Source organism: Mirounga leonina, unplaced genomic scaffold (genome assembly GCF_011800145.1).
Source record: "Mirounga leonina isolate KUSES-001 unplaced genomic scaffold, KU_Mleo_1.0 Mir_154, whole genome shotgun sequence".
NCBI lineage: Eukaryota > Metazoa > Chordata > Mammalia > Carnivora > Phocidae > Mirounga > Mirounga leonina.
Genome location: NW_023270389.1, coordinates 4,576,763 through 4,601,105, shown reverse-complemented (window position 1 = coordinate 4,601,105; position 24,343 = coordinate 4,576,763). Strand labels below are relative to the sequence as shown.

The window sequence follows — 24,343 nt, the reverse complement described above, 5'->3', positions numbered from 1 at the left end:
GGCCTTGAGGATTTGGGCTCAAATAGGCTCATCGGTCCTTCTCTGTTCTGAACAGACCTTTGTGGCTCTCGGGGGTAGGCTCCCCCTTGAGGAAGGAGGCCTCTACTCTATCTTCTTCCAGATCATTTTGCAGACTCACTTCTTCCCCTCTGGGTTTCTCCCCCCGACATCGTCTGCCCCCAGATTGTTCCCAACCTCTCCCCATCTCCTTGCCGTTCTTTGCTGCTTGCTCCACGAGCCGAGTCTTGCCATAGCATACTCTCAATACCACAGTCTGGGAGGGAGGTAAGTATTCAGTCTAGAAATCTGAATTATGGAAGGGCTTTCTTTTTCATAAAGAAAGGCAACTTTATTATTTTCAAGTACATACGTAGTACCTCAAACTAATGTCTTACAAAAGGTCACCAGGTAAAGGTTTTGCAAATGTTTCTTTAACAAACACATGAGAACTGACGATGATGAGCCCATGCATACGCTACTTCTACATAGATATTCCTGAAGTGCTTCAGAAGTATTGTTTTAGGTAGACTACATATGCCATCCCTAGCAATGTGGTTTATGCTTTTAATTTGCTAAATGAATGCTGTTTTTTCATTGATTGGGCAAAGAGGCTTTGTCCACAGTCAACAAGTCTCAAATTAATCAGGCCCAAATTAATATGGTTTCCCATTTAGGTTTCCGAGCCCAAAGCAACGACTCACTTATTTTTAAGGTACTTCTGATAAAGTAAAGTTCCAATGTAGGGAAGTGAGAGCCCGCGGGAGCTCGTTCACGGGCCTCCTTCTTTTCTGCCTTAGGTCTTCGGGTTTCCCTAGGTAGGGCTCTCGCTTGGCCCATCTGGGTGTCTCTACAGGAACTTCCCAGTTGCCTTCTAGGCCAGGCTTACAGAAGGGGCAGAGCTGCCTGCAGAGCAAAACTGTTAGGTGGGAGCACGTAAAGGAAGGCAAAGCATCTCCCCTAGGAACCTGAAACCAACTCTCAGTCTTGGAAAGCGGGAAGGCGGGGGGATGATCACTAACGTGAAGGGCGTTTGCCTGGGAGGAACAGCCCTCCTAACGTCTGCTCTCTCATTGTCCAGAGGGTCTGGCCAGTCTCCTGACCTAAGCTGATTCTGCATGCATGGGCGACAGAAAGGTTCCGGGGACTTCCTCCACCTTGGTTCCAGTGGATGGCCAGGCAATTCCTGGAATGACGCCGGTTCATCAGGATGGGCACAAAGGAGAAAGGGGTGGCAGGGCCAGGGAATGAACTGGCACCCATCCCTCTGGGAACAAGTTGAGACTTCGAGGACTTAGCTTTCTGGAGGGCCGGGTGTTACCAGGCGCAAGGGACCAAGAGCGCTGGAGCCTCTGTGACACCTGGGCCTCGTGGCCCAGAGGACACAAAGCAGGGTCGTGGGGACTGCCTGCTGCAGGGGTGTGGGGTCCCCGTGGAGCTCCTGGGTCACTCTGGCCTGCCTTTGTCGCTACTCTGATGACATCTGGATTTGGTCTGCTGGCAGGAAGCTCTAAAAGGGCAGGACCCAGGGCTGGAGACCACACATCAGCTGTCCTGTCCTTGGCACACTCCTCCCCGGCTCCCGTTACCGTGTCCATCCTCGGCCTCCCACCCCCCTGCCCTCTCTCCTCTAGAGGTTCTTAACCAGCCTTGCCTGGGGATGCGTGGCTTCTGCAACCAGCTTCCCTTTCTGGCCCGACGCCTGGCACTCACCAGGAGGAACTGTGTCTCATCCTGAGGGGAAGCGGGGTCAGAGTCGGGCAGGAAGCAAAGGAGGGGTGGGATGGACAGTGGGGTAAGGCTGGAGAGATGGACATGGGTGAGATCTGAGACGGTCCCTTCCTCCCGGTAGAGACAGGTCCCTGCCTTTGGGTGTTGATCTGTTCTAGTGGGAGGTGGGTGTGCATGGGCAGACAGTGGGGGGGGGGGGAGGCTGGGGTAACCCTCAATTCTTCAGAAAAAGTGGACAACAGGACGGAGCAGGTGGAGCAGGACCTGGGAAGGACCCTAGCATGTGGTGTGTAATCTGATTGTTCATAGTTGGGTCTGCAAGGCAATCACTCTGGGCTTATTTACCGACTCGCCCCGAACTTAGCCTGCTGAGTGGCCTCACTGTCGCTCCCCGAACCCTCCCGCAGCACCCCCAGTCTTCTCCGCATCACCATCCCCGCACCACCTGAGGCGCCCCAGCCCCGAGCCTGGTCCTTCCTCGGACAGCTCAGTAATACGTCTCCTTCTCCACCCAGCCTGTGGGAGAGATGGGGGGGAGGGCATGTCGTGAGCTCACGGTGGGGGGAGGGGGGCAGAGATCCGACCCCTTGGGCTGGGCCATGTGTGCAGCCCAGGCCTGGTGCAGGGGCCCAGGGAAGTCCCGAGGAGGGCGAAATCAGGGTGAGAGGGAGGGGAGGAAGCCAGGGAGCTGGGACCACAGGTTAGGGGCGGGCACAGGGTGGGCTGGGTGGGGAGAGGCAGGGGCTAGGCAGGTAACAGATGACTCTGTAAAGGGGCAAACTGCCCGTGGTGGCCGTGCCGAGACGTGCGTGGGGTTGACAGCTCATGATTTTTCAGAAGTCAGAAATACGGATTTTATGTGAAAGCCCCTAAGCTGTAGCTATTGGGCCAGTTACAAAACACAGCCACACAAAGGGCGGACCAAACCAAACAGTATCCACGGGCCGAATTTGGCTTGTAGGCCATTCGTTTTCAACGTCCAGTAAGGGGTCAAAAATACTTGTTGGAAAAAAAAAAAGCCAAACTTGGTCATTGCCCGGGAATCAGGAAGCCTGGGTTCTAGAGGCAGCTCTGCTCTTCCTTGCTTTATGACCCCAAGCAAATAAATTCACCTCTGCACTTCTCCGTTTCTATAAAACGTGGCAGGGTGACTAGGTGACCTGGGCCCTCCTAATTCTGTGTCCTGTGATCCGGGTGGGAGGAGGGGCCTGAGCACCACCTGTGTGTTGGGGGTCCCAGGCCTGTGGGGAAGAGGCAGGGTCAGGGCTCTGAGGACCTGGGGGCATGAGGAGAAGGAGCAAGGAGCCACAGTAGGAATGGTTTGGGTGGGGAGCCCTGGGGGGTGGCCAGGCATGGGGTGCACTGGTGGGGCACCGGGGGGCAGGGGTGCTTACCGCCGGGGTACCGTCGCAGGATGAGCTTCCGGACCTCGTCATAGAGGAAGATGAGGAGGCTGTAGGGGAAGGCGCAGAACCACCAGGTGACCCTGCACCAAACAGAAACAGGGAGAGTGTCGGGGGCACCCCAGGGTGGTCACATAAAGTGGGATCAGAAGACCAGAACCCGGGCCCTGCCACACTCACTTGAGCGGGTACATGCGGAGGGCCACCCCCATGCCAGGGCAGTAGGACAGGAAGGCCGCCAGGGCCGTCTCCTCCAGCAGCCCAAAAATCAGAATCTTGTTCCTGGAAAGGCAAAGAAAGGAGGGTAGGTGGTGTTGAATGGGGTGGGGGTGGGGGAGATGCAGGGAGAGCCCTGGTGGCGGAAGACACCCCGGGACGGTCATAGACGCCGCCCTCCGCCCTCCGTCGTCAAACACCCTCTTCTCCTGCTACGCATAACCAAAGTAGATTTCTTTACTTTTTCTGCTTACTGATCTCACCTCCGATCGCTGCCTATAACACACGTATTCCTCTATCACGTCAATGTTTCTAACGTGTTGCTGATGTGCTCTGAGGTCAACACGGGCTGCCTTCCCGAGTCGTGGGGCTGCCCTCACGCGGTGCATGCTCTTGCTATGGCTCCAGGCACGCGGTCTGTGTCAGTCCGCGTCATCTGCCCAGCAAGGCGCTCGGAGAGCCCGTGCGTGTCCTACACATTCTCAGTGTCTCCCTGGCTCTGGTCGTTGGTGGTCGTAGATATTGAATAAAGGGGAGAACGTTTGTAAAGCACTTAGCAAAGAGGGAGCTGTCCACTCCCTGGAAGGTAAATGCCGGGTGTGTGTCCGTGACCTCAGAACCGAAAAGCAGGACCGAGTACGGTTCTGAGAGCAGTTGCTGGAGTCAGACCGGCAGAGTCTAGTTGGAGCTGTGCCACTTACTAGCTTTTGGTGGTAGGCACGGTTTCTGCACCTCTCTGAGCCTCGTGGTCCTTCCCTGTGAGGTGGGGTTACTACTGTATGTCATGGGGTTGCTGGGAATAGAACGGGAGATAAAGCGTGGAAAGTTCTGGAATGTGCAAAGGGCTCGGTGGGATTATTTCTCCCCGTTACAGCCTCACACAGTGCGTGGCTTTATGGTTTGTGCCAGCATCTCCCAAACGTGCCGCTCACTAAAGGATCCCTCCTATTCTTCTTCGATAAAGACCCCATTTTAATTGATGGTGCTCTATTTGTTGATAAGTAATGACTATCACTTCCCCATTTAAAATTGGAAATAAATACCTTCCAGCCAGAGCTGCGCGTTAGCGTGCGATCACAGCCCTTCACACTACGCTTCTGCCTCAGAGTGACACGTTAGTAAGCCTAGTGGCCCTCTGGTATGGGGCTGATTTCCATAAAGCTTTGGAACCTTGCAAACAGCATCTCTGAGCGCCCCGCCCCGGGCCCCAGGTGGGGCTGCCGCCGTTGGGGTCCTCAGGGCGCCTTTCCTTTTCCACTGGCTTTGCAGAGGCCTGGGGTTAGCAGCGCTGGCGATTGTTCTAGCACTAACAGTTGTCCGCATTGCTGAGCACCGACGGGGCCCACACCCTGACCGGCCAGCCGCCCCGTGCGGTCACCGAGAGCTTGGGCGCTAGAAGCAGGCCTGGGTGAACCCTTGCAGCTGGGTGACCTCAGGCATCTCATACAACCTTTTTGGGGTCTCTGGCCCATAAAAGGAAAGTAGCACCTACCTCATGGAGCTATTGTGAGGTTCAAAGGTGTGTTTGAATCACAGCACGATGACTGGCCCATGGTGACTCACACTCTAAGAAGGCACGAGCCTGCCCCTGAGCAGCTCCCAGCCCCCACGAGGGTAACACACCTCCGCAGGGCAGGGGACAGTGCTGTCAAACTAGAGCTACCTGCACATGGTGGGGGGCACGAGGCACCTGCACTTAGGGCTCGGCAGAGGGTGGGGTGGGTGTTGTTGGAGTGTGAGATGGAGAAGGGAAGGGAGGACGGGCGCGAAGAGGGAAAAAATGGGAGAGGTGTGGAAAGATGAAAAGGAAGGGACAGGGAAGGAAACCTTAAAGCAGTAGATTAGGAGCAAAATTAAAACTCATCAGAAATGGTGATATGACCCCTTCCTCTCCAGACACCTATTTCAGACGGCCGGGCAGGTGCAATCTGATGCTCTCTCCTCCCAGCTGTGGGCCAGGGCGAGGGGGCCCGTGGGGGGGGGGGGGGGCCCCCGGGGCCCTCCCGGCCGGGGGGGGGGGGGGGGGGGGGCACTCACTTCATGCCCTGCTGGAAGACTGAGTTGCGCCGGGTCTTGCAGATGATGAGGTCGGCCCACTGCACGACCACAATGCTGGCAAAGAAGGCTGTGTGGCAGGTGAACTCCACCACCTTCCGCTGCTCGTAGGTCTGCGGGGGCCGGGGAGGGGGGCAGGGAGGGCAGCATGAGAGGTGAGGGGAGGGGCGGGGGCAGCGCGCTGGGGGAACTCATCAAACCCCGGGCACGGGGTGCCCTTAGTCCCCCGCCCCAGCTGGCCCCCCGGCCACTCCCACAGGCACCCAACCCACCCCCTCGGGCCCGGGCATCCCCCCTCGAGGCCCCACGCACCCACTCTTGCCCGTAGCTGTCCTCCAGATCGTTCATGGACCGGTCATCCCAGTCCAGGCGGATTCCCAGCAGCCTCGACGGCAGGAAACCATTCTCCGCCAGGATGACGAAGTAGGTGAAGAAGCCCCCCAGCGCCTGGATCATCCCTGGGGGGGGGGGGCAAAAGGCCGGCCTGGGTCAGAGGAGGCAGCAGGGTGGGACCAGCCACTCGGCCGGAGATGGATGTCCTGGCCCCTCGGGGGGCCACTGGGGCTCATCCCTCCATCAGCTGGGCAGGGACTTCTCATGGGGTCCCCCCGAGCCCCAGGGCCCCGCCGCACCGATCTGTCCGTAGGCCATGCTGATGAGCCTCTCATTCACCAGCTTGTCCGTCTGGGGGTTCCTCGGCTGTCGCTTCATGATGTCGCTCTCTGCTGCCTCGTAGGCCAAGGAGATGGCGGGGACCTGTGTGCAGGGTGAGTGGGGGGAGGAGGGCAGGGGAAGGGAGCCGACAGGTGCAGAGAACGGTCAGTGGGAAGGAATCTGTGATGGAATCCAGCACTCATTACCAAGACCCTATTATGGCCCAGGTCTCGGGCTTCTGTTCCCTCAACTGTCGCAGGCTAGCCAGCTGCCCTGGGGCTCCTCTCCTTGCCTCGGCCGCCCGCCTCCACCCCCTGCACTGCTCCAACCCCTGGCCTCACCATGTCAGTGCCCAGGTCAATGCAGAGGATGGTCACGGTGCCCAGAGGCAGGGGGATGTTGGCGATGATGAAGAGCAGGAAGGGGGTGATCTCGGGGATGTTGCTGGTCAGGGTGTACGCGATGGATTTCTTCAGGTTGTCGAAGATGAGGCGGCCTGGGGGGAGGTCCGGGGACATCAGGGACATGGGAGGCCCCCCACCCCAGCCCAAGCCCCTGGAGCGTGGCTGCCCGTGTTCCCCAGAGAGGGAGACTCTGTGTTTGAAGGAAGCCAGAGCGGGCTGCAGGTGCCTGGGATCCCGAGGTGGCCCTGCCTTGGGGCAAAGGCCCGGGAAGCGGAATGCCACTCCGGCCCGCGTGGCCCCTCACCCTCCTCCACGCCCGTGACGATGGAGGCGAAGTTGTCGTCCAGCAGGATCATGTCGGCGGCCTGCTTCGACACGTCGGAGCCCGAGATGCCCATGGCGATGCCAATGTCAGCCTTCTTCAGCGCGGGGGAGTCGTTCACGCCGTCCCCGGTCACCGCCACAATGGCCCCCTGGACGAAGCACAGCCAGAGCAGGGGAGGAAGCCCGTCGAGGCCCCGCCCGGCCCACCCCGCCGGCCGGCCCTGCTTCGCTCACCTGCCTCTGACAGCCCTCCACGATGATGAGCTTCTGCTGCGGGGACGTCCGCGCGAACACGATCTCCGTGTGGTTCTTGAGGATCTCGTCCAGCTGCTCCGCCGTCATGTCCTTCAGGTCGGAGCCGTGCACCACGCACGCCTTGGCTTCTCTGGACGGTGGGGGCAGAGGGGCTGACTCCCCGCCGCCCGCCCGCTGGCCCGCAGGGTCCCCGGGGCTGTGGTCCTCCTCGCCCTCCCTCCGTGGCCTGTGTGTCCCATCTCTCTCTTTGAGGAAGTGAGGCGACATCTTCACCCAGCACGGTCGTTGCTAGGCAACGTGCTAGTTTTCTTACACACACCTCACCCCCGTAGCCACCCTGCAGTGTAGATGCTTCCCTAAATTTGTAGTGGAGAGAACGGTGGCTCAGGACAGTAATGGGACATCTCTGAGTTTGCACAGTGAGTTGGGGGCACGGCCTGGACACACTCAGGGCTGAGGAGCCGGCCGCTGAGGTGTCACGGGTAAGGCCTGCGAAGGTCCCAGAGGAGCGATCCAAAACACCCCCCGGGGCCCTGAAGCATTCTGGGGGACAGGACGGGTTGATCGGAGACGGGGCTGTCCCATGGACACCTCACCTGGGGTTGACCTGGCTGACGGGAATGTTGAGCCGGGCTGCAATGTCCTCCACGGTCTCGTTGCCTTCTGATATAATGCCCACACCCTTGGCGATGGCCTTGGCTGTGATGGGGTGGTCCCCGGTCACCATGATCACCTGGTAGCAAGGAGATGAGAGAAAAGAAAAGCAGTATTAACACCCCCTCCCAATCCATTCCTTTCCCAGAGTCAGAGATCCCAGCCAAAATGGTGGAACCCTGTGTGTGTGTGTGTGTGTGTATTTGAGGGGGTGACAAGTTGTCCTTAGGGAGTCAGAGATACTTTGCTTCCATGGAGGAAAGCCTCCATGATGAGTAACAAACTAACAGGGGCCTCTTGAAAGAGGATCCTCAGAGATTGGATTTCATGGGCTATGGGGCTTCTGAGCTGGAAAGACCCCTCACTTACCAATGAGGGACGAAGGCTTAGAAAGGGCCCATAACTCCCTCAAGGTTACGGAGCCAGGAGTAGGACACGTTTTCTTAGTGTCCACGTGGTTGGTGCGGGCCATCCAGCCGGTCAGAGTAGGGAGGAAGGGGACATGGCCCCCCGCCCCCCAGCCTTCCACCTCCTGTTTCGCTGCCTCTGACATCCCTTCTCCATGTGGGAAGAAGGTGATTCTTGCAGAATGGATGGAGTTTGGGGGGGTGGGGGGGTGGCTGGCATCTGAGAGGTGGGTTACAAGGCTGTCTGTCATGAGCGGGGGTGGATTGGAGGCAGAGGAAGAAGCATTTGCACGTGTGGGTCTGTGGGCAAATCTCACGGATACTGAGGAGCAAGCCCCTTCAAGGCCCGCTGCCTTCTCTTCCAGCCCCACCATGCCACTGAACCTGCCCCCCGAAGGCCACTTGGCCCCCCAATTGAAGACAAAAGCATCTTTGCAGTCCTCATCCTGCTTGACCCGTCTGAGTACTTGGCACTGTCCAGCAGCCCCTCCTTGAAACCTGGCCCCACTTGGTCTGCAGGGACTCCATTATTCCCGGTTCCCGGCTCATTCCTTCTCTTTCCTGCCTCCTCCAGGTGGCCGCCAGGTGGAAGGGGCGGCTGAGGAGTCGGATGGTGGACCTAAGCTTGAACACCGGCCCTCCCCAGCTGTAGCACCTCAGACAAGTCTTTTCACCGAGTCTCGGCCCCAGGAGGGGACAAGCCCCACCTTCCAAGGTTGTCGTGAGGAATGAATGGCACTAGGGGGACACTCAGTAAACGTGACCCCCCATTCCCGGGCTCTTCTCTCTCTACTTGCCCCAAGACTGGTGGCCCCGGCTTCATCCTGGCCCCCCTCCCTGATCCAGGTTCTCTAGCGGGTCTTGAACGGCACTCGTGTGCTGATGAGCCTCGCTCTCTCCGGTCCTGGCCCTCTGTCCTGGGCTCTGTGCTTAGGCCAGCTGGGCTGTCTCTCCCTGGGTGTCCAGCAGGTGCTTCCAACTGAAGGTCAAAGCTGAGCTTGTCATGCGCTCCCATCACCCCACCAAGCCTGCCCTCTGCCCCCAGCTCGACACTGTCCTCTGTGCCTTCCGTCCCTTTGTCTCTGCATCTCCCTCGCTGACCATGTCCAGCTTGGTCACCATGTTCTCAAAGTGTTTCTGAGACGCGACTCCTCGCCTCCATCCCTCTGTCGCCGCCCTGGTTCAGGTCCTTGCCTGGACGAGTGCCCCACGGACTCTCTCCCTGCCTCCTCGCCTCCAGGCCTTCTCCAGATCCAGGCCCTCCTCCACCCGGGTGGCCTCCTGAAAACTGGCTCCCAGAGAGCCACAGGATGAAGCCCAAGTCAGGCATTTAGGCAAAGCCCTTCCAGCTGGCCCTGGCCCAACGTCCCAGTCTCCATCCCCAGTGTTGCTGAGCCCCCCGCCCCCCACGCACCTGCACCCTACGTGCCACCTCACCACGTCAGGACACGCACTGTCCCTGACCTTGACAGTCTTCCTCGCCCTGCCTTACAAAACACTCTGGCCTTCGAGGCCCAGGTCGAATATCACGTGCTCGGTAAAACATTGTCCAGTTCTCTGAGGCAGCATTAACTGCTCCCTGCTCTGAAATCCCTGGGGTACTGTCCGCCGGCCTCCACAAGGACTCTGATCGTGGCAAGATCGTGGTCAGCCTGCCGGGCAGGAGCAAGGCTTTCCACACAGCGGGCCAGGCTTCACATACCTGACCCACCCCTTACTGGCAGGTCTATTTTGGGATAGCGACTTACCCATGCTGAGTCTCAGCTGGTTTTATTTTTAAATGGGGTTGATGACGCCTACCTCAGCGACAGGGTGATTGGGATTGAGAAATCCCTTACGTCCACACGTCTCCACACACGTGCTTTAGTGTGATAGTTAGGAAACGGCAGGCTGCCTTCGTTCAAATCCCGGCTCTACCACTTATGAGCCTGTTAACCTTTGTGCCTCAGTTTCCCTCTTCTGTTAAAAGGGACGATACCGGTGCTTACTCATCAGGCTGTTGTGGAGATTACCGGAGCTCATACAGGTTAAGTGTGAGCATAGTGCCTGATTCCTACGACTGGCTGTTTGTATTATGACAGCGTCTGGCCCGCAGCAGGTGCTCACGACCCTAGCTATCAGATGGTTCTGTGATTGAGCGTAGAGAGCCCGTGAGCTCCGGAGGCCAGGCACCACGTCTCCTTCGTCTGAGTGTCCCCTGGCCCTCAGTGGGCGGGCAGCTCGAGCTGATGTGGTATCAGCTGAGATGCTGGGAAAAGAAGAGCCAGCCACGGCACCGTGCCTGGCCATGAGATGGGGCAAGGGGCTGGTGCAGAGGGCGTCTTGGAAACAGGAAAGTAGGCTCCAGGATGGACAGGGTTTACGTCTGTTTGTTGAACTCGGGCACCTTGAACAGTGTCTGGTCCACAGGCCGTAAACAATAGGTACTTGCAGAGTGAAGGACAAGTGTGGCAGGAGCTGTCCCCGAGGAGCAACTGCACGTGGACACGAGGACCTCGGAGAGGTGTGCTTGGGGGGTGGGGTGAGGACCGGAGCCCGTTGACGGGGGGTGTGGGGAGCGAGTGGGCGCGGACAGGAGGCTGCTCATCCCACCCCCAGGGGTAGAGAGGGTGGGCACTGGTCGGGAAGGTAGGGCAACCAGCTCTCCAAGCCCCAAGCGCCAGGTGGGCTCGAGATCAGAATAGAATGAGTCGGGGAGAGGATGTGCCTGGTCGCCGACCGAAAGGGACCAGGCGAGAGCCCCAGGCAGGGCCGAACTTTCCTGCAGAGGGAGGCGGCCACAAGGGGCCTGGGCATCTGCAGCGCAACAGCCCCCGCTGGCCCTCAGCCATGGGACACCCCCACAGCTGGAAGAGATGGGGGCTGAGGGGCGCTGGGGAGGGGAGGGGGAGGCCAGGCCCATACCTTGATGCCGGCGCTGCGGCACTTGCCCACGGCGTCCGGCACGGCAGCCCGGGGAGGGTCGATCATGGACATGAGCCCCACGAAGCAGAGCTTCTCCGTGGGGAAGTTCAGCTCGTCCGTGTCGAACTTGAAGCCCCGAGGAAACTTCCCAGAGGGCAGATTCAGTTGACAAAACCCTGACGCGGGCAGGAGGGAAGAGTGAGCCCAGCGTGGGGACTGCCTGGGTGCCCCCGACGCCCCTGTCCTGGGGCAGCCGCTGAGGCCCAGAGCCCCTGCTCAGCCCTACTCCCTGCCTCTCACCCAGCACGCGCTCCCCCAGCCCGCCCAGCTCCATGTAGGCGTTCTGAAAGGCGTCTTGCATCTCCTTGTCCAGAGGGATCTCCTTGCCCTGCACCAGGATGGTGGAGCAGCGGTCCAGGATGCGCTCCGGAGCCCCCTTCATCACCAGCACGTGGCTCTGGGGGCTGTCTTCTCGCTCATGGATGGACAGCTGGAGAGAAGACAGGCTGTTAGGGAGGGGGCCTGCCAAGGAGACGTCCCCTGATGCACTAAGCCCCGGTCCATCAGCTACTGCCGACAGAGGGAGAGACCATGTGTGTGTGTGTGTGTGTGTGTGTGTGTGTGTGTGTGTGTGTGAAGGGGAGTGGGGGCCTCGAAGGCCCAGCCCTGTAACCTGAGAGTCACCTGCCCATAGGACATTCATCCACCTCACCAATATTTACCAAGGTCAGTTAAGACAGGCACTGTGCTAGGGGCTGGCTGGCTCTCTCACCAGCGCCCCACCACCGTGCTGGCCTCCGCGTGTTTACACAGGACGCGGCTGAGACTGCATTCCGGGCATTGAACAGACGCCTGCAGCCTGGGGGATACCCTAAGGAAATTTCAGAGGTGGGGTTCACCCCCACAGCTGGAAGGGATGGGAGGCTGAAGCCAGAGTCTGAAAGGTGATGGGGTATAGCGAGGAGTAGAGGTCTGGAAGTTGGGGGGGTCCTTGCAACCAGACATGTAGTCACCCCGGTTTTCCTGGGGGATGAGGCAGGGCGAGGAGCGTGGCCCTCAGATGCCCCCACTCTTCCTAGGTTTTGTGCACCCCCCTCATTTCGGCCCCTTCCCCTGCTCCTGTCCCAGCACCCCAACCAGACCTGGTACTTGTTGGTGGAATTGAAAGGAATCTCCGCCACCTTGGGGTTTCTGTCCCTCATCTTCCTCACGGAGCCGCAGGATAGCTCGATGCACTTGAGCAGAGCTGACTCAGAGGCGTCGCCGGCCGTGTCCCGCTGCCAGAGGAGAATTCAGTGTCACGAGGGCCGGCGGGGGGGAGGGGGTGGAGGACGGAGGGAGGGGGGCCCCGAAGCCCCCGAGGCTGCGAGAGGTGGAGCTGGGCCCCGGCAAGGTGGGCAGGCCATGGAGGCGCCGCTGACCGCCTACCTTAGACACAGAGATGTTCTCCTGCCCGGCCTTGAAGACAGCACGGTTGCAGAGACCGGCGATCCGAGACAGGGCCGTCCACGTGGGAGACCGTTTGTCGAAAGTGGCCCCTGGGAGGCAGTGGGGGAGAACCAGGAGCGCGGCTCCCCGTTAGAGCCCCCGTCCACTCCCACCCTCCCCGTCCCGCGGGGGCCCCCTTGGAGTGCCCAGTCACCAGACTGATCTTCCGTGGTGTCAGCTTCGTGGATCTGGTTGTCGAACCACATGTGGGCGACGGTCATGCGGTTCTGGGTGAGGGTGCCCGTCTTGTCGGAGCAGATGGTAGAGGTGGAGCCCAGCGTCTCCACCGCCTCCAGATTCTTCACCAGGCAGTTCTTCCGCGCCATGCGCTTGGCGGTCAGGGTCAGACACACCTGGGAGAGAGAGGGGAGGAAGAAGGGCTAAGCCTGGAGCCGGAGGTGCCGTGACCTCACCCCGGACCAGGGCTCTGCCCCGCCTTCCTCGATCCCAGTCCACAAACACCGAGTAGGACCTATGTGTGGGCAGTGAATGTGTTCGATTTCAGACAAGCTGAACTGAGATCATGGGTGTGTATTCAGGTGACAAGTCCAACAGGGACTTGAAGATACTTGGCCAGAGCTCCAGAGCGGGCCAGCATAGAGCTGGGCGGAGGGCTGTGCCAGTCTCTCTCCTAGACCGGGCATGAGACTGGGGGGAGATGGGCTCACTCCAGGGGGTGGCGGGGGGAGCAGAGCGCGAGGCCTGTGAATCGGGGTCGGGGGAGGAGGAGGAGACCCTGCAGGGGACAGGAGCAGAGGAGAACCAGAATAGTGACATGTCACAGTAATTGACAGAGGAGAGAATTCTAGCAGGGTGGACAGCTGTATCCGTTTCTGCAGCAGAGTTACGGAGGGGAGCTGAGAAAAGGTCACTGGGTTTGCCAGTTAGTCATCGGTGACCTTTGAGGGAGGCTTTGCAGCAAGGTTGGCCAGGACGAGCTGCAGACCGCAGTGGACCGTGTGTGGGGGGTGAGAAGGGTGGCCGGGGCGAGCTCAGGCAGAGAAACCCTGTGCCGAAGCGTGGCCCTACCTGAGACTTCCAGGCTCAAACTCAGAGCCGTACAGTAAACGAGAATGTGACAGGAGATTGTAGGGGCTTGAAGGGAACAAACTGCTGAGATACAATAAGGCTCGACTGCCTTTGAGGAAAGGGTAGCAAGACCTCCCCCGGTGGCCCCTCGGCCTGAGCCACTCACGGTGACGGTGGCCAGCAGCCCCTCGGGCACATTGGCCACGATGATACCGATGAGGAAGATGACAGCCTCCAGCCAGCTGTAGCCCAGGATGAGGGAGAGCACGAAGAAAGAGACCCCCAGGAACACGGCCACGCCTGTGATCAGCTGGATGAAGTGCTCGATCTCCATGGCGATGGGCGTCCGCCCCACCTCCAGGCCCGAGGCCAGGGTGGCAATGCGGCCCATCACCGTCCGGTCACCTGTGGCGATCACGATGCCCCTGGCCGTGCCTGCAACACAGAGGGGAGCCCGGCTGCTCGGAAGAGGAAAACCACCGCGGGGTAGATGAGCCTCAGACCGGGGTCCTGCGGGCCACCCACCCGAGACTGGACCTGCCACGGAGGGCTCCCCCTGGACAGACCTCCAGGCCCGGACTTGGGCAACCACAACTCGTCCCCCCTCACACTTGGGCCCGAGGAGAGACCTTGCAAATAAACTCGGAATTCAAATCGAGGAGATGCAGGCAGTGAAATCCAAGTACTGCCTGAGGAGCTCAGTAAACTCCGTCTGCTGCTTGTTAGGATCCAAAGCATCTGATGTTACGGATTTTCCGTGTGGTCTTAAGATTTTCTCTCTCAGCGTTGGGCCTGGAGACTCCTCAGAAGAAGCCAGGCAATTGCCGAGCCTTATGTAGACACTCGGGGCGGTGGGGGCGGGGTGTGGGATGGGGGAAGGAGCACGGGTCGGGGAGCCAGGCAAACCTGGGTTTGTACCCTTGTTTGGATTCCCGCCTGGCACGGCTTTCATCGGGAAACGAGGGAGGGCTGTGGCACATTGGCTCCTGGCGCGTATTAACTGCCCAACAAATGTCCGTTCTATTCACTGCTTCTCCTTTCTCCAAAGCCAATTTCAGAGAACGCAATGTGAATATTTTACTAGGCGTTTTTACCAATTGTGGGAAATGTAGAGCAAATTTCAGAATCTCAGTACATTACGAATTTAAGATATCTAATGTGTGGTGATTTTCATTGTAACTCCAACTTGCTAGAGGAGAGGGGACACCTGGGTGAGGGGTGCCTGGGTGGCTCAGTCGGTTGAGCGTCTGACTCTTGATTTCCACTCAGGTCATGATCTTTGGGTAGTGGGATCGAGCCCCGTGGCCGGCTCCACGCTCAGTGTGGAGTCTACTTGAGATTCTCTCTCTCCCTCTCTCCCTCTGGCCCTTCCCTCCCCACATGCGCTTTCTCTCTAAAATAAATAAATAAACCTTTAAAAAAAAAATGCTCACAGAGACATAATACGCCGAGGAGAAATGGGAATCGGGAAGGGAAAGTCGTGGAGGTGGGGCACGTGGCCTCCTCTGGCCCCGGTCCCAGGCCCGAGGTTTAGCCAGACCTCTCTCCCCACCAGCTCTCTCTGTCGGCCCCTCCCGAGGAGGCCTGGCCACAGAGGGCACGGATTTCGGGTGGGCTTGGTATCCTGTGCTTACATGGTGGCAGCTCGGGGAGCTCTTGATGGCCCTCGCTCATCTCCAGAACCCAGAACAGAGATGGAGTGCACTGGGCAGCCTGAAGGGGGGGCCCCCGTGTTCACCTGGCCTGAGCCTCCCCAGCCTGGTCACTGGTCAAAGCAAGGGTGGGACAGGGAAGCAGCTAGTCCCAGAATCAGAAGACATGGGAGGAGCCAGTCAAACCAGGGACTTCTAGGAGTCAAAACGCATGTATGTGTTGTCTGGTGTGTGTGTTCGTGTCTGTGTGCCTATGTGTTGTGTGTTTTGTGCTTTGTGTTTGTGCGTGTGTGTGTATGGAGGTCTTGGCCCAGGGTCCGAAGGCGTTGGGATCTGCTCAGTCTCGGCGTAGACAGAAAATAGATCTCCCTGTGGGGAGGTAACTTCCGCAGAGTCAGGCCACCCCAGCCAGTAGTATTCAGGGCCCCCTGGTCCCTCAGTCCCCTACCAAGTTAGCACAACCACAGCCCCCAGGCCTGTCTGGGGGTTCAGGATTTAGACTCTTGCTTCAGTCGGGGCTGGGGTGGGGAGCTCCCAGCTGGCCAACTTCTCACCTTCCACACAGTTGGTAGAGAAGAAGCAGATGTTGCGGGTCTCCAGGGGGTTCTCATGGGTGAACTCGGGGGAGCGGGTCTGGGGCTCTGACTCGCCCGTTAGGGATGAGTTATCCACCTGAGGAGGAAGCAGGTGTGTGGTCACCAGATGGGCAGTCACATGGGTGCACACACAGTTGTCCCCCGGCTCCGACCACACTCCCCCTCCATGACATAAGGGACAAAATTACACTTGTGCTCATCACGCATTTATAGCATTACGCAGCTATTGTCCCTGTCCTAGTTTGGCATCCTGGCTCTCACCGACTTCTTACGTGACCTTGGGCTGGTTACTTAACCAACGCAACCACCATTTGCTCATCTGTAAAACGGGGAATGTAAGGGGCATCTCAGCATTATACAGCCCTGGGGGTGGGGGGATGCCTCTAACCCGAGAGCCTAAGAAAACGGTGCCGTCTCGGGTTGCGCATGGTGCCATCGGTGACCACGTATGACAGCACCGCACAATGACACTGTTCTTGCCGAGTGACATCAGACAGCTCTGTGGATGCGTGACGAGCATCCGACACACGGCGACACCCACTACCGATTGCCGTGAAGCGGCTATCAGAGACGTCCCGGGCCACAGGGCACGCCCAGCACACAGACACGAGGGGGTGATCCATAAACACTACATGGGAGACGAGGTTGGGCGGGGCGGTGTGGGGGCAGGCATTGATATTGGACCTGGGCCTCCCAAACGTCCCCCCTCTCACTGGGCCCCTCCCAGCTCTGTAGGGCCGGCCGGCTGCTCTGGCATGGCCCACTCGCCTTGCAGCCATGAGAAGAGATGATCCGGAGGTCTGCCGGCACGCGGTCGCCTCCCTTCACCTCCACCAGATCTCCCACCACCACCTCCTCTGCGTTGATCTGCATCTTCTCTCCTTCCCGCACCACAAGGGCTTGCTGGGGGGTGGGAGGGGGGCGGGCATTTCGTGAAGGACTCGTCCTTTTGCCACCTTCCTCCGCGGCTGGCCTCCCACCTCTCCCAACGCTCCAGGGGGACCCCGTGCACCCCAGGCAATACAACTAGGTCCTGGAGTGGAGAGCGGGAGGGTCGTTTCTGCCCACGCCTCCATCTCAGAGCACAAGGAGCTGGGCTCCCCCAGAAACCTTGTGCCCCGGCCTGGAGCCCCACCCGGCTGTCTACCTGAGGCACCATGTTCTTGAAGGAATCCATGATCTTGGAGCTCTTGGCCTCCTGATAGTAGGAGAAGCAGCCGGTGACGATGACCACAGCTGCCAGTACCACGCCCAGATAGAGCTGGGAAGGAGAAAGGGTTGAGGCCCCTGCTCTTCTCCCAACCTTGGAGGGGCGGCTGCCCCTTAGACGGCATTCGGGGGCTTTGTCTGGGACTGGGGGTGACAGTGGCAGAGGAGAGCCCTTCTCCCCAACCTCCCCCTCAGTCTCCTGAGAAAGGGAAGGGGCAGGGGAAATCGCAGGGAGTTCCCAGGACTGGGACTTCTTTAGGGCATGAAGCCCCACAGATCCAGACAAGCCCACTTAGGTGTGAAGGGACAGGGAGGGTCTGTCTCATTCGGGAGTGTGTGTGTGTGTGTGTGTGTGCATGTGCGTGTTGGGAGGTGTTTATAGATATACAGAGGAGCCTCGTCCCTTCACAGCCTAAAGAGCAGAGGGGCCTGTGGGGCTGTGACGGGAGGCTCCTGCCCGCTGCCCCCACTGTACTGGGATCCGGGGTTGGAGGACAGAGTGGCGGGCCGGTGCAGGGCTCAGGCACGCCTGCTCACGTTGTCGTTGGATGGTTCATCCTCCATGGCAGCCTGGATGCCGTAGGCCAGGAAGCAGAGGATGGCCCCGATCCACAGCAGGATGGAGAAGCCCCCGAAAAGCTGGCGACAGAACTTGACCCACTCAGGGGTTGTCGGGGGCGGGGTGAGGGCATTGGGCCCATCCCGAGCCAGAATGTCCTGGGCCCGCTGGTTGGTGAGGCCCTGAGAGAGGCAGGGAGAGGAGCGTGAGCGCGTCTCCGGAGCCGTCCGCTCCTCACTGCTTCCCACCAGCTCCTTGGCAGGGGAACAATGTCCATGTGGAGAGAAAAACCCCACCTGGTAGGAAGGGGTAGGGGGACCATCGGGAGAGACCACACAGAGGAGGTGGCATTTGCCACGGGTGTTGGGGGCCTTGAAGGCTGAGGAAGATGCAGAGTGTGACCCCACCTGTGGTCGTCCTTGGGTTGAGACCCCTGTGGGTTAGGACCCCAGGATCTCCCCCAGTGGCAGCCTGGATAAGGCTCCCTGGAAAGACATTCCTCTTTTCAGCAAGAATTCAAGAAGAGGCCACCACGATGGACCTTCAGTGTCTCACAGCTTTGGTAACCGTCTGTCACCTTCCCCAGAGAGCCTGGCCTGGGCGTGGTTCAGATGTCCCCGCGGAGCCCACACCTGGTGGTAGAGCTACAGTCTGCGTGGCGCATGGGGATGCTGGACCACGTTCTTTTCTAGACTTGGAGCTCCTCGAGGGCAGAGGTCACTTAATTATCTTTCTGTCTGTGCACTCATTTATTTAATAAATGTGTATCGAATGCCTATTACATGCTGGGCTCTGTTGCCAGCTCTAGGGATCCAGAGGAGGACAAGACCCACGAAGTCCGCGCCTCCTGGAGCTTATGACCCGGTGATGTGACACACGATACGTAGATGTCACTGCCAGATCACTAAGAAAAGTAGAGTACGGTGAAGGAATGGGGGGCAGAGAAATTTCAAAAGGGAAGTCAGGGAGGGCCTGCAGGAGGAGGCGTGCACCCACTACGGTTTTGCTTGGTACTGCTTTATTTTTCGAAACGATGGGCTTGGTAACCTGACTGTGCCACTTCCTATTTATTTCTGTGACATTGGGAAGCTCGCCCGCCTCGCCGAGGCTCCCTGCTGTGACGGACAGGTGTAAGACAGCCACGTCGCAGGTCTCGTGAGGGTCAGGAAGCGCACGTAAAGCACCCATCACTGCATAGCACGCACAGTGGGGCTACCGTGAGAGCGGGGGGGTTACCTCACCGTTTTGCAGGTGTCACTTCCCTGGGATGTGTATCACTGGAGCTGCCTGGGGCAGGGGAAAAGCTCTGCCTGGAGGCCCCCCAGGCCTGGCGTCCAGGTACACAGGAAGAGTTATTATCTAGGAAGCAGGGGATCTGGGTTCTAGGCCTGGCTCTGCCCCAGCTAGTCGCGCGTCTGGGGGCCTCAGTTTCCTCACGGGTACAGAGGGCGGGATTGCCCACCCAGGCGCTGCGTGGGCTCTCTCAGGTCTTAGGCACCCTCCCTGACGGCCCCTCCACTCACCTTGGATAGGTCCACTTGGTATTTGCGGCCCAGCTCATCCAAGGACAGCTTGTGGTCGTCCTGGGGAGGGAAGTCGAGTTACTCTGGGGTGGAGGCTGGGCGCTGCCTCTAGAACGCGTGTGAGGGCCGAGGGGCATGGGCTGAGGCAAGGGGCACGGGAGCGGCGGCCTGGCTTCTCCGAGTGTGCTGGGCTGTGGGGACCCCGTTTCCATGAGCCGCTGGGCAGGCAGTACCCTCACCATGGCCACCTCCTTCTTCAGCTCATCCAGTTCCTTCTCCTTCTGCTTCTTCTTGCCGCCCCCATTCTCTGCAGTGGTGGCTGCAGGTGAGTATTCACGGCCGGCCTGCGAGGGTGGGAAGGGAGAAGCCCGAGAGTCAGGGAGGCTGGAGACTGGAGCCTCTATTCCCACGGACAGGCCAGGAAGGCAGGCGCTGTGCTGGGGGTGGTGGATGCAAAGGCAGTGACGGTTTTAGGGGAGGAGAGGGTGGAGGGCGGAGGGGACTCCACGCCCTCAGTTTGCAAACTAGTCACAGGGCCACGGGCTCTACGTTGGAATGTCAGGGAAGGCCAAGGGGCTCAGGATTCAGGACCCCACTCTTGGCTATTTACGGCTGGGCTTCTGCTAAGATTTTGCTTGTTGAGAAAACCCTGCCGCTAAATACTAAACAGAACAAAACCTTCAAAAACCACCATCCTACACTATTTAGAATTCTGGAGGGCGGTGGGGCCAGGGTTGGGGGCCGGCTTGAGGTAGAAGCACCTGTAGGAATGGCTTTGTCCCCAAACCGTGGCCACTTAGAGAGGAGTAGAGACAGCTGGGAATCTGGGGGAGGAAGGGTCTCTGGGGAGTCAGGGGTCAGGGCAGGGCAGGGTGCCCTTCTTGTTGGCCAGCCTGCCTGCTCCCGGGCAAGGGGCAATTTGCACAACTTGAGGCCCCAAGGCACAACTGGGTAAGAAGGCAACGGGGCCCCATTTGTCTAAAGCATAAGGACATGTCTCTGAGAATACTAAGATGTGTGTCTTCTCAGGTCCTGGCATTCCTGGGGCCTCTGGTGAAATCAGGTGAACATCTTCCCTGGAGCCTCGTGAGGCCCTGCAATTCCCTTCCTCGCCTCAGCCTGTGGTCTCCTCACCACCGCCAGGCTGCCAGGGGCCACAGGGGACCTCTGGGGAGCAGGGTGGGAAATTCCTCCTTCCACGGGGTGGGGGTGCCGCTGGCTGGGGTGCTGCGGGAGGAGCGGTTGGAGAGGGCCTGGGGGGCCACGACAGAGCCTTCTCACTCCCTCTCCCGCCCCCCACCCCCTCAGGGCGTCGTGTCCTTGTCAGCGATGGGCTGGATTTCTGTCCCTAAGGCCGTGTGCGGCTTTCAGGAGCCAGCTTCTCCACACTGTGGTGTGATTCAGTTTTTCATGAAGACTGGACACCTAGGGGCGCCCGGGGGGGTGCAGTCGGTTAAGTGTCGGACTCTTGGTTTCGGCTCAGGTCATGATCTCAGGGTCGTGAGATTGAGCCCCACGTGGGGCTCCATGCTTAGCATGGAGTCTACTTAAGACTCTCTCTCCCTCTGCCGCTCCCCCCTAAAATCAATCAATAAACCTTAAAAAAAAAAAAAAAGACTGGACACCTGGATGGGATCTACAGCCAACGTGTTTGTCCTTTTTTACAGGATAGTGTGCATTTTTTAAAAGTAGACTTTTCTTTTAAAGACGGTTTTAGGCTCACAGCAAAATTGAGCAGAAAGTACAGAGTTCTCATACCGCCCCCCCCCCGCCCTCATATGCCAATCCCACTGTCAACATCCCCTCCAGAGTGGTGCATTGGTTGCAATCACGAACCGACACTGATGCATCATTATCACCCGAAGTCCATAGTTGCCATAAGGGCTCCCTCGTGGTGGTGTCCACTCCACGGGTTTGGACAAACACACGCATACTGGCTCGTACCTATTATGACACCATCCAAAGTGCTTTCACTGCCAGAGAAATCTGTGCTCTGGGATAATGCATTTTTTTCCCATCAAAGAGTCAGGCGCAATCCCAGGAATGTGGCAGTTGCCCTCATCTTACGAGATCATGAGTCCAGCACCTGGAGAGGTCTGACCAGTGAGATCAGGAACAGGGCGGGGGACTCAGTGAGGGTTGGACACCGTTGTCTCCTAGACACTAAACCTTGCATTTGTTCCCTAGGGAGCACCCACGAATCAAGTATATCTTTGGCTTCCTGAAGGCTGATCATCTTGGGGAGACTGAAGTAGCCCAACTGAAGGAATGGAGGAGGGCTCACGGGAAGGTCTCCGTCTCCCCCCCGGCCAGGAGACCTAAGAAGGCTCCTTTAATCGGATAGATTGAAATGCTTTGGGTTCACCAAGTCTCTCGTTGGTGGAACAGAACTGCGGAACGGATGAAAAGCCCCAAAGGGACCAGAGGCAAGAAATCAGGCCAGATCGGCTCCAAGGTAACCCTCCAGAGCTTCAGGGGCAGGAACGGGGCCTGGGCATACCAAGGCGGGGGGCGGCTGGGGCTGGGGCAGAGGAGCAGAGCCCAGAGAATTTCTGTACATTCGACATGAACTAAAGTTTGTGAAAATTAGAACCAAATCGCCAGCCCGTGTGCTTGGGGCGGTTGCACCGTGGCCGACTGAGCAGCTCCACACAGCATCCCTTCCCCTGAGCACCCACCCTGTTCTCCCCAAGGCGGGCGCAGAGCTCGGGACACACTGCCCCTTCCCCCTCTTGTCCTGGCAAGGATCTCAGGCTCTGCAGCCAGGAGCCTGCGGAGATTTGGGGCGAGCGGGCTGCCCAGGCAAGAAAGAAAGAGAGGAAGCAAGGACCCCCCCCTCCACGGCCCCCCCCCCAACCACGAGTCCCCCTCTCCGGGTCTTGAATGCTGAAGGAGAACAGAGAGTTCTTTCTGAGAGAGCCAGAGGCTGGGAACGGGGCGGGGGGGGGGGCAGCTGGAAATCAGCCACGCTCCCCCCACCACAGCCTCGTGGTGGCAGCTGGAGCGGGTTGGGCTCCCTCCCACCAGAGCCGTCCCTTCCCCCAGCTCTCACGCTGCCCTTCGTGGCCACAGGGTGCAGGGTGACAGTTGGGCCGAGCTTTGTAGTGCAGATGTAGGGGAAAGAGACAGAGATGGAATGAACCCTCGCAGGGGTGCAGCGGGGGGTGCTTTCCCTTTCCAGGGCTCTCCTGGTAGGTCGAACTCCAAGCTCCGACCCTAAGACCCCTAATTTTCCCCAGCCTCTCCATCCAAGCAGAACCAGATCCGCTCCCTAACCTGCTGTTGCTTGCACACAGTCACTGGGGTGGGGGTCAGGGGGCTTCGGGGCTGCTGGGGGGAGAAGAGGAGACCCAGGCAGCTGGGGTCCCTCAAAGAAGTAAAGGTCAAATTGCTTCCCAAGCAGGACCTCGTGAGCTGGGCCTCCCCGGTTCTGAGGTGGAGCAGGACCCCTGGTTCTCGGCACTCGGGGTGGGGGCTGGTGGAGGGCAGCCTGGCCTCTCCTCCGAGTCCCGCACAGCAGAACAAGAGATGCCAGCGTTCGGCTGAGGGCCCTAAGATGGCCTGTCTTCCCAGGGGTGGGACTTCTTCCTTCGTGAAGCCCACACGCAGACCTCACTCACCCACACGCAGGGACATGTGTCTCCCCCATGCTGGAGGGCCTGGATGCTCCCAGATGTGCCTGCCCAGGCACACCCAGGCGCTCACCCAGGAGCATCTGTATCGGCCCCGGCCTGTGGAGAACACGTGTGTTGCAGGCACATGAGCGCGCGTGCACACAAACACACACACACACCGGTCCTATTTATAGCTTCTGCCACAGCGCAGAACCCTGGTGTCCAAGCTCGGAGTTTTCCCAGCTGCTAAACACAGTGCAATAACACGTCCCTGCCTGACCCCTTCCTGGGCCCAGAAGATCCCCCACAGCTCCCCACAGGCACCCCTTTCCTCAGCACCCTCCCGGCGCTCCCCAGACCCTTTGCCTCAGCCAGCATTCCACAAAAGGAAAGCAATCAGGCGCAGTGTGTAAGGGCTTGGGTGACTTTTCTCCATATGGACATTTCATTTCCAAGAATTCAGAGCCTGTCCCTGCCCTCCCCTCCCCACCCCCCCCAATCCACGGTTGTTAATCTTCCCCTTGGCATTCCCAGGGCTGCAGAATGCCCGGGCAGGGGCGGCCTGAGGGGGTGCAGACAGCTCTCGCCAGCCTCTGGGAAAGTGCTCACAGCCCAGGGCCACGGAGGATGGCAGTGCGGCCAGGGCGTCGGGAGAGGCGCTGGGCTGGGGCTGGGGGGGCACATTGCTCTTCTGCCCCACAGCCCTCCCGGCTGCCGGCACTCAGGGACCCGAAAGCTGGTGTCAGAACTGCTTGGCGACTTGGGAGCCATGCCCCGTGGCCTCTCCAACCTTAAACTGGACCCCCATCTTCTCGGGCTGGGACTGCCACAGGAATGGATTTTTCGGGGGGTGGCACAGGCGGGGAGCATTAACAGTGCCAAGCCCCCTTCAGCTGGCACGCTCGGAGGTGCGGTGAGGGAGGGTCTGTCTAGGATGTGGGAGACACAGGGATAGAGATGCAGGGTAGGGTGGAGGGCTGTGGGGCTCGTCCTGGGGAGTGGGGAAGCAGAGTGCCTGTGGGCACCTGAGTGCCGTGGACCTGTGGCCCGAGCAAGCATTTGTAGCTGGGAGACTATCAGTCCAAGTTCACGCTGCCCCATAGCCTGGCTTCTGTCTGCCCCTCCCTCCCCACCCCATCCTTCTCTCCCACAGCCTCCCTCACCCTCCAAAGAGCCCTCCTCCTCCCTACAGAGTGACCCCTCTCTTTGGGATACTCACCCCACGGCCCATCTTGGGGCAGGGTGGCTGAGGGGACCTGGACTGGACAGGTCACCGGGAGGATCCCCAGCCCACACCTCTGGTCTGGGATGGCCAGAGACCCCAGCAAACAGACAGAGCCGGCAGCAAGCAACAGGGTAGCTTTAAATAGGTCCCTCTCCCCCTCTCCCCCGCCTTCCCCTCCTCTCCCCTCCTCGGGAAAGAAACGTTTGTTGAAACAGGATCCCTGAGGACTCCTCCCCTCCCGCCCGTTAAGCAACAGGCGGGTGGACCATGGACAGTCCATTTGTCCTGCTGTGTGTTCCCCTCGGCTCCCCCCATCCTCCCCTGGCCCCTGGCGGCCACGACTAAGAGAGGCGAGCAGCAAGGCTGGGGCTGGAACTGTGCCCCTTGGGGACAGGCTGAGGGGGAACAGTCCCCACAGCATCCTGGGATGCCAGGGGCCATGTG

At 59.4% G+C, this 24,343-nt stretch overlaps 1 protein-coding gene across 1 annotated transcript; it reads right to left on the bottom strand.

The window, feature by feature from the left end:
* Window positions 1-305: 305 nt before the first annotated feature.
* Window positions 306-24,032, bottom strand: ATP1A2 (ATPase Na+/K+ transporting subunit alpha 2). The gene is made up of 23 exons (XM_035009923.1): window positions 23,894-24,032; window positions 19,300-19,404; window positions 19,061-19,120; window positions 17,516-17,719; window positions 16,917-17,030; window positions 16,538-16,672; window positions 15,728-15,845; window positions 13,688-13,956; window positions 12,647-12,845; window positions 12,433-12,542; window positions 12,147-12,281; window positions 11,305-11,494; window positions 11,005-11,180; window positions 7,636-7,772; window positions 7,019-7,169; window positions 6,765-6,933; window positions 6,398-6,552; window positions 6,035-6,158; window positions 5,715-5,860; window positions 5,385-5,515; window positions 3,312-3,413; window positions 3,123-3,214; window positions 306-2,244 (listed from the first exon to the last, which is right to left on the bottom strand). Exons 1-23 carry the CDS (start codon window positions 23,903-23,905, stop codon window positions 2,216-2,218), a joined length of 3,063 nt encoding a protein of 1,020 aa, XP_034865814.1. The 5' UTR covers window positions 23,906-24,032; the 3' UTR covers window positions 306-2,215.
* Window positions 24,033-24,343: the final 311 nt, after the last annotated feature.

Bases quoted from the DNA above. Each gene is read 5' to 3' on its own strand.
- ATP1A2 (XM_035009923.1), bottom strand. The intron at 17,720-19,060 runs GTGAGTGGAGGG...TGCCTCTCTCAG, and splicing joins ACCAAGTGGACCTATCCAAG to GGCCTCACCAACCAGCGGGC. The intron at 6,553-6,764 runs GTGAGGGGCCAC...ACCTCCCCCCAG, and splicing joins CGTCACGGGCGTGGAGGAGG to GCCGCCTCATCTTCGACAAC.